The 9,580-nt window shown below is 40.9% G+C and overlaps 1 protein-coding gene across 1 annotated transcript in view; it reads right to left on the reverse strand.

Annotated features, from left to right (window-relative positions):
* The window catches only part of COL28A1 (collagen type XXVIII alpha 1 chain), a 135,129-nt gene that overhangs the window by 2,648 nt on the left and 122,901 nt on the right, over positions 1 to 9,580 (reverse strand). Inside the window, 3 exon segments of the mRNA XM_014452430.2 lie at positions 152 to 353; positions 1,302 to 1,306; positions 4,990 to 5,022. Coding sequence (XP_014307916.1) covers positions 152 to 353; positions 1,302 to 1,306; positions 4,990 to 5,022 — 240 coding nt within the window.

Below are 9,580 nucleotides of genomic sequence, written 5' to 3' on the forward strand. Positions count from 1 at the left end.
CTCTAGTTCTATATATAATAAAATGAAATTATCTTCTGTTCCCCCTGTTTGCAATCAAAATACATTCTCTCTAAATGAGATTTTAGAGACCATCTTCTCTGTGCCTTCTTCACATTGTAGATGCAGCAGCTGATTGGCAGGTATCTCTTACCTTTGTGCACCAGCTTTCCCCACTGTAAGTTCAAACTGGGGCTTGGAGTTGTAGCTTCCAGACCCATGGTCCTATCCTCAGAGGGGCTGCGCAATGGCCCCTGGATGGTGGCAGCCTCAGGTGAAGGTGTGGTGGCCAGGCTGTCAGCCCAGGTAGGCTCTGGAGGCTCATTCTCTTTGTCCTGGGCTCCGAGGATACTGACCTACACAAAAAGTTCACATTTTTTGTTTCTAGTGATATCAAGTCAAAAAAGTGAGTTCACTTTTGGGAATATTTAAGGGAAAGTTCAGCATGCTGCTTCTCCCCAACTCTCCAATATTAATTCTTTCAATAAAGCCCAGGAGATGAGCCCCTCTTCTATGTCATGCATCCCTGAATACTTACATTATGGATTTTTCCTACCATTTTGTGTGGGTTTATGTGTATATACTAGTACACACACACACACACACACACACACACACACACACACACAATGGGGGAAACACTAATCAATCCTGTTATTGGTGTATACATATATTTACAATGATTCAAGTACTACCAGGTAAATCAAAGCAGATATTTTCATTGGGATTGATCTAGTCATCGGTCCTATGAAATAGGCACTCAAGTCAAACACAGTTGTGAATTTTCACTAGCCCCAAACTTTTGTACAACTTTTGGTACAAATGGTGGTAAAACTGGTTCACTAGGTATTCATGTTTCTTTCAGATTGATCTTGTGTGTACATATGACAATTTGAATGAGAACTTTTGTTATAATCATAGAGCTAGGGAATTTTAAGGCTAGAGGAACATTTTCTCAGTACTTCATTGTCTAGAGGGGAACCTAAAGCTCCAAATGAATAAGGAACTGCCCCAAAATTATTGGTAAGCTAGTGGCAAAATCTGAGACATACCTGTTTCAGGGAAGAAATACTGTTAGGTTTTTGTTTGTTTGCACATATTTCATTTTAAGCGTGTGCGCGCGTGCGCACGTGCGCACACACACACACACACAAGGAAAAAAGAGAAAGTTGCCTGAGGAGCAGTTTAACAAACATAAAAGAGTCACTGGACATGAGGCTACACTTCAGATACACTATCTGTCAGGCAAGAATATTCCTTTGAAGAAGTGCATGTGGCAGCATGGTTTTCTTAAAGGAATTAACTGAGCCTTTAAATCATTACCATATTCAAGCCTTAAGGCCCCCTAAGTTATTCTTTACCCCCTTACACTTTCAGGAGTGTGTGTTTTCTTTTTCAATCACATCACCATTTGGGACTTATGACCACCAGAACATCACATCTCATGTTCTTAGAACCAGTGAAATTAATTCATTTTTCATAAATGAGGATAATTAGATTTTTTGGCTCTGTGAGATTCAGATTATTTCAACAAAAACATACTTGTTATGGTTTGCCATTTTATAATTTTCTTCCTTATTACAAAAGCAAACATGTTCATGGAAGGGATTTTAGAAAATCTGAACAAACAACAAGAAGGAAAGAGAAATCACAAGTGAGTGATTCTGCCTCCCAGAAATAATCATTGCTGATATACAGGTGTATTTTCCCCCAGTCTTTTTCCTATGTGCATATATATTTTTTAAACAAAATATACTGTGTGTTTGGTTTTCTATGTTTTTTATATTTTAATATATCCTGGTTCCATATGTTTTACTACAACTATATACCATTTTAAATACAAAATATATGTAATTATAATGGCCTTTTAAAAACATTTAATTTGTTCTTTTTCTATTCAAAAGCACATGGCTGATTGCTGGTTTAAGAACACTCATATTTGAGCTTCTGAGACAAAGTCTTCTTCAAAAAAGTTTTACCAATTTGCCTTCTCACTACTGAGTGTCTTTTGTTAAGCTATCACCACTTATTAGATGTTATGGTTGAAAAAAGAGACAATTACCAATTTATAGGTAAAAATTTGTTCAGCTGATACATGGCACTGCCACAATCTGTCTCCTGCACACTTTGATGATTTCATAAGCTTGTCTTCCACTATTCCCAGCACATCTTGCTGTGACCTTTCTTTCATCCCTTCCTCTTCTTCATTCTGCATCAGGATCAAAGTGAACCCTCCCACCGTGGACCCCACCTGTAGAACCTTTCCCAACAATCCAGTCAGTACTAACGGTCCTCTTCCAGATGGTGCACAGTACCTCCTAATGTTCCATACTTGGCCCTCATCATATGGAGGTTAACCTTTAATCCTATACTGTCGCATCATTTCCTGTTTCACATGTGTAAATATCACTTTCCTGCTCAGAGAAATTAAGCCATGCCATGTTTATCTTTCCCTTTTCCTCCCTTCCTTTTTTTCTTTTATTTTCTTAAAAGTTTTCATAGCATAGATGAGCAAATGGTGACTGCTGGATAAATTCAGAATGGGAGAGGGAGAGGGAAAGAAAAGGGGGGGGTATTTGGATTAATTATTTAATTCTTCTAGGCTTTAATATCATCATTTGAAAATCAGAAAAGCTTAGACCCTAACAGAACTTCCAGTTCTAAAAGTGGAATTTAAACAGCCCCAAACTTTACTGTTAAAATACACACCAAATTCGTGGTAGTGGTTCCCCTGGAGGAGAAAGAGACTCTTAAAGAAAACAAGCGAGGACTTTAACTTTATTTGCAGCAAGAATGAGTGATTAAATGGAAACAATGGTTACATATTGGTGGTGGGAACTCAGATGTTTGTTATATATGTTCTCTGTTCTTTTTATAAACCTAAAAACAAAAGCCTGCCTACCAGCTCCACACATTTCTACTCCCACCACACTGGCTTGCCTTGGAGGAGACAAATGGTGTCAGCACAGTAAGAAGACAGAGGAGGAGCGTAGCAGGACGTGAAGGGCCAACACCTGGAGTCCAGGGCTGCTCCGTGCAGCTGCACAAGCAGATGTGTTATGGTCAGTCCCTTTCAGGGTTACGGCAGATCTTTAAGGGGAGGAAAACAGATTTGGAGCAGCATCCTAGGAATATGAATGTATGCCCTAAAGCAGGATTACTAACAATTCCAAGATGCCATCTGGTCTCTGATTTCCAAACATTTCTCTCATAATTCATTACCCAGAATTTTGCATTTATCACAGACAAGCTCTTCGACTCTGAGCTCATGTCTTCTCTGGATGAATGCAGATGATCATCTGCATTAGCCCATGTGTTCAGGCTTAGCTTTTCCCAGCAGTGCAGGCCCACGTTCCTCCCGGGTGGCTGTGGGGATTCTGTCTGCGCTTGCCAGCTGCTCAGCTGCCAGAGCCTTCAAGGTGCCTGGCTTCTCTGGCTTCTGACCTTGATTGACTCTTCCCAGGTGATAACTTTTTTTTGGCCAGGACTCTCAGCTCTCAAGTAGTACTTAAATGGAATGCTTTTTATTTGCATTTAAGGTTGTGGAGGACTGTCAAGAATACCTTTAGTTTGGGCTGCATCTCCCCCATCATCTGCAGCCTCCCTAGAGGGTAAACTGCAGGATTTCATTCTGTTTAAAGCCTCACATGCATTAATATAATGCCTGGTAAGTGTGCATTGGCCAATATATGCTTTTTACTATTCTAATAATATAATTTTACTAAAGGAAGAATATTCTGGAAACAATCCCTTATTTTATAAATGAAGAAACAAAACCCTTAAGAAATAGGTGATTCACCCAGTGTCAGGCGGATATCAGATTTTATTTTTAATTTGTTGGTCTCTGTGCGATACACTATCAATTTTAAGTATTTAAAAAGAAGACCACAACACACTAACTAGATGCACCCCAATCTCTGAAATATTAAAATAGAAAATATAAATTTTTGAGCCAAGAAAATAAGTATTTAGCTTCAGCACTGAGAATACCACATTTCCCGATTTTCAGGTGTGGGATATTTCTCCTAGGTCAGTTTGTAATATTTTTTTCCTCTCCTCCATGGGATAGGAGCATCTTATATTCTAAGCGTAATAAGTCTATTAGCAATATAGGATGCTTACACAACTTCATGTAGTAATGCTAAAAATTAGTCATTAAGCAGGATTTTATCCAAAAGAATTGAAGTGGTTTTTTTTTACCACCACAATGAGTGTTAATTGAATTTTATAAAAATAAATTATAATATATCTGTATATATGCCTAGTCAAGGCCACTTATAAATAAGTAAGTCTAATTTCAGGACATCAATTTTCCTGTCAATGGAGACAGGAAAACTCCAGTCCCAAGTTTGGGAAAGTCTTTTTTTTTTTTTTGAATGGGCTACTTCATCTAGTAGTGAGTATAATATGTTGAGCAACCTACAACATTAGGAGAAAAATATAGATGTACTGAACTATTATGTTATTTTTCCTAATCTGCTGTTAAAATGTATGCCATGTTATTAGAGATTTTATAGAAAATTCAGCACAAATGGAATTATATAGGAGAAAAAGAATTCAATGATGTTATTTTTATAAGATAAAAAAATAAATAAAATTATACTGTCAACAAGTAATGGATAAACTGAAGAAGATATAGAACAGCAAGATGGGATCAGTGTGCCCTGACCAGTTTGGCTCAGTGGATAGAGCGTCGGCCTGCGGGCTCAATTGCGGGCACATCCCCAGTGGGGGGTGTGCAGGAGGCAGCTGATTGATGTTTCTCTCATCAATGTTTCTAACTCTCTATCCCTCTCCCTCCCTCTCTGTAATAAAATCAATAAAATGTATTTTTTAAAAAAGATGGGATCAGTATTTTGAGGCCATATTATTAATAGAGACAAGAAGTGGTGAGACAATTTCTTGTCAGGTGCCTGCCTGGTTGGTGGGACCATAGTCCTGGGAAGGAAATGAGGAGCAGCACGGCGAACATAGTATAACGTGTGCAGGGACTAAAAATGTCCATCTGGGGCCCAGGAGAAGAGCCTGGATTGAGAGTTGTTGGTTTTGGAACTGAGAAAGAGAATGTGGAACAAGAAGAGAGGCAGGCTAAGGATAGACCTCAGAAGAATTGAGGGTTAAGTATTTAAGAGGTAAAGAAAGAGAGAAACCCCGAAAGCAATTAAGAGAGAGTGCTCAGAAGGGTGAGAGGAGAACAAGGAGAGAGAGAACCCTCAAAATCAAAGAAATGAGTGGCAGGGTGTTTATGTGAAAGAGGAAAGAAGTTAGAAGATGGCAATAGGATTTGACAATTAGGAGATTGGTGGTGGCTTTTCAGCAGAGTTTCAGTGCCGTATCGGAGGAAGTAGCATTGGCCAGTATATGCTTCTTACTGTTCTAATAATATACTTTTACAAAAGAAGTTGAAAGTGAGAGCCAGAGTGAGAGGGAAGGAGAATGTGTGTGTGTGTGTGTGTGTGTGTGTGTGTGTGTGTGTGTGTGTGTGAGAGAGAGAGAGAGAGAGAGAGAGAGAGAGAGAGAGAGAAGAGACAGGCCTATAGAATAATTTTATTATAAAAAGAGATAGGATAGTAGAAAGAGGGACATGTGAGCTATGAGAGGGTTAGGGAATTTACTTGAGGGCAGAAGTGAGAAATATTGGCAGGAATAAGCACCACAGTGAAGCAAGGCCCTGTCTTGGAAGAGAAGGGAATGGGCTTCAGTGCACAGGTAGGGATTAAAAGCTGTGCCCTCAGAGTTGAGGACAGAGCCTGGGGTCAGGTTTTAGAATGAAAGACCACATCTAATTCCAATATCAAGTCAGAACCTGCCCAGGGCTCCAGCTTTTTCTTTTTCTTTTTTTAATTGATGTCAGAGAGGAAGGGAGAGAGAGAAATATCAATGATGAGAGAGAATCATTGACAGCTGCTTCCTGCATGCCCCCCACCAGGAATTGAGCCCACAACCCAGGCATGTGCCCTTGACTGGAATTGGACCTAGGACCCTTCAGTCCACAGGCTGACACACTGAGACAAACCAGCTAGGACTCCAGCTCTTGAAAAAACTGCCAGTAGAGCCTAACTATCAGAGTGACCTTTAGACAGATCTCAAAGTGGAGTACAGATGAGGGAGAGTAGTGGGGAAAGGCAAGTAAGAGATAGGAGAAACATCAGGAGTGAAAACTGCAATGGAGGTCTCTGAGCAGCTTGTGTGATCATGACAGGAGGGGATAAAAGGGGGTGTAGACCAGGGATAGGGTCTCACTAAAAGCAAGGAAGGACAAAGAGAGGGTGGGACAGCCAGCAAAGTCAGCCTGCTGTGTTAGTTTTCTATAATTTACATTGATGCAGAATATACATTTCCTCCATAAAGATTCAGAGCCTGCACCCTAGACTTAGGCTAGCATTGAAATATATATATCTCAGGACAATATCAGAGGCAAAGTGGAGAATCACAGTTCGCCCACTCCACATGGTGCAGGAACTCCCCAGAGAGTCTCTTCCTATACTAGCTGGTCATTTCATCACTGGTTTGCTGTGGAATCGCTCTGCATAGGAATCCCACAGTCTTGCCTCGGTGTTTCTGCAAAGAGCCTGGGTGAAAGTGGGCTATCTAAGAAACCCAAGTTCATTGTGAGATCCCATTACCTCAGTCACAGGCATCCTAGAGAGACCTAGATGATGCTGAGTTTTCTTCTGTGCAGCTCTAGGTGTTTTAAATCCAAACTATTTTGGATGTACTCTTCGTATGCCATTCCCTTCCCAGCTACTAGAATGATTCTACTGTCACAATCCATTAATATTACTTGTCTCTCGGGCCATCAGACTTCCTGAGTCATGATATGAGGCATAGGGTCTTGCTGTGCTTCATTCTGTGTTATAACTGCCTTGGATTTCCCTCAGGCACCTCTACCTTACCTGGTGCAAACTAAGCTCATTATTTTCCTTCAAAAAACCCCATCCTAGCTCCTGTATTCTCCATCTCCGGGGATGGTATTTCATTTCACCCCATCCCCGAGCTAGAAATCCAACTGTCATCCCCAAATCACTCTCTCTGCCTAACCTCCAATCCACACAATCACTAAATCCTGTTCATTCTACCCCAGAAATGGCTATTCAATCCATGCCTCCTTTCATTCCCACTGCTCTCATTATCTCTCACCTAGACTCATATCTCAATCTCCGTCTCTCCTGCCTCTTCCTATTTATCTTTCACACTGCAATCAGGGTTATTCCTCCTGTGAACCAAATATGATCTTATGACCCTTGCTTTCAAAACTTCTCTGCTTTCTCCTGGCTGCCTGGCCTATGGATTCAGTTTAAACCCCTTAGCTTAACAGATAAAGCCATTTATAATTGGTCCTCAACTTATTTATCCAGATTTAACTCTCACCATTCTGCCACACACACTTTAGGCTCCAGTTAGACTTAACTTGTACTAATTTATTGAAGTACCCTGGCCCTTGGTATCCCCCTTTGCCTACATGTTCCCTCTGCTGGAGGTAGCCTTGTACTGTGAAAAACTCCTGCTTATTCTTAAAACTCAGCTCAATGCCACCTCCTCTATAAAGTCCTCCATGACTTTGCCCTGAAATTAATTGTACCATCTCTTGTGGTTCATCCATAGCTCTGCTAAAGTTCTTAATACCTCCTTTATGTAATCCATTCACTGATAGAGCCCGGACTTCTCTTAGGCAAGAACTGTGTCTTTATTTATTTACTTAATTTGAGAGGGATGGGGGGAGGAGAGAGAGAGAGAGAGAGAGAGAGAGAGAGAGAGAGAGAGAGAGAGAGAGAGGCATTGATCATTTGCTTCCCACATGCATCCTGACCTGGGATCAAACGCACAACCTGAATATGTGCCCTGACCAGGAATCGAACCCGCCACCTTTTGGTGTATGGTATGACACTCTAACCAACTGAGTCACACCTGCCAGCCAGGAACTGTGTCTTAAGAATCACCACCAGCTACAGCAGTAGGTGATCAATACATGCTACTGGAATTCATTAATCACAAGGCAAGCTCAGTTTAAGCACCACTTGCTGGATAAAACCTGAGCAGGCTCTTTTTAGGAAGGTTTTAGAAAGGGATATGGATTGACTAGGGGAGGGACAAAAACATAGACTGTGTACATTAATGTCTGTAATTTACTTTACAATGCTCAGTAAAGACCAGGGTCAGCAACCCCTGGGGCCAAATCAGAGTCTTCATCTGCTTTGGAAATAAGCTTTATCCAAACACAGCCATATTTATTCATTAAGTACTAGCTATGGTGCTTTTGCACTTCAAAGACAGAGTTGAGTAATTGCAACAGAGATCAAATGGCCTGAAAAGCCAAAAAGATTTACTATATTGCCTTTTACAGAAAGAGTTTGATGATCCCTGATATAAACCAGGTGGTAAGAATGTATGTGTTCATTTCAGTCAACAATCCCAGGGCAGTCTGTTGCCCTAACTGAAATATCCCATCTCAGACATGGTTAGTATTTAATCAAATAGAAACACACTAGAACCTTTCTGCACCTTTTTTTTGAACAGAGCATAAAAATCTAGGGAGTCCTAGATTCTGTCCCCGTAGGAATGGCTTCCTAGGCCTGATTCCTAAATGGTCCTGGGTCCACCTACTGATCTGGACCCAGGCCTTTCTCAAGGCCTTAGTCCAACTAGACAGCTGAATCCTGATGCTAGAATATTGTTGCACTTGCTCATAATGAATCTCCCATGTCCACGAAGCCTTCATAAAAGGGCAGGATAGGGACTCCATCGAGCTTGCGGAACAGGGTCATGGCAGCCATGTGCCTGCTTGCTAGAGGATGTCCGTTTGTGTAGTAAAAATGAGTCAGGGTCTGCTTTGTTGTGACTTGGTGGGGAAGAGACTACAACACCCACTGGCCAGTAATTATGGGAGGCTCTCCAGTTTTGACCTAAAAGAACCTAATAATTGCTCATAACCTGATTGGCTGAGGTTAGTGCCCAGAAGATAGTTATGACAGTCACATTTATCTCAATACATCTGGGAGGTAGTTCTTTCTGTTGCTATGAAACAGAACATCTACCTTTCACCATATGCCTGCATAGCCTCCCTCCCAGTCCCTGCTCTGATCATAAGAAATGAGCTAAGAATGTGGCCTGGATTGGGGCATAGTGGCAGGTTGAATATTGTACACTTTGAACAAACCTGAGAGGGTGCAAAATGGGCAGTGGATACTCAGACAGACAAGAAAGAGTTGTGACCTGGTATGAAAGGATCTGCAAAGCATGGCAAGTGGGTGATTCAAATCGTATAGTATTCATCTGTTCTAGTGCCTGTTATGGCTTTGGTGGTGGCAGGGGTCTAATATAAAAATATTATTTGCAACATTTAATAAATAATTATAAAATATAGAGATATTTAGAACTCTCATATTCATGCTCACAAGCCCCAGAGCTATTTCAGAACTAGAAATCTGGAGACAAAGAGCTAATATTTAGGGCCAAGAACTGGAAAATACATACACCTCAGCTGATTCTTGGCAGTGCAAAGCAAGATGTTCTTTGATGTCAAACAGACAGAAAACACAATGTTAAGGTCGCAAATTAAGCAGGACAGTTACTTACTGATCAG

This window comes from Myotis lucifugus, unplaced genomic scaffold (genome assembly GCF_000147115.1).
Source record: "Myotis lucifugus unplaced genomic scaffold, Myoluc2.0 scaffold_15, whole genome shotgun sequence".
Classification (NCBI taxonomy): Eukaryota; Metazoa; Chordata; class Mammalia; order Chiroptera; family Vespertilionidae; genus Myotis; species Myotis lucifugus.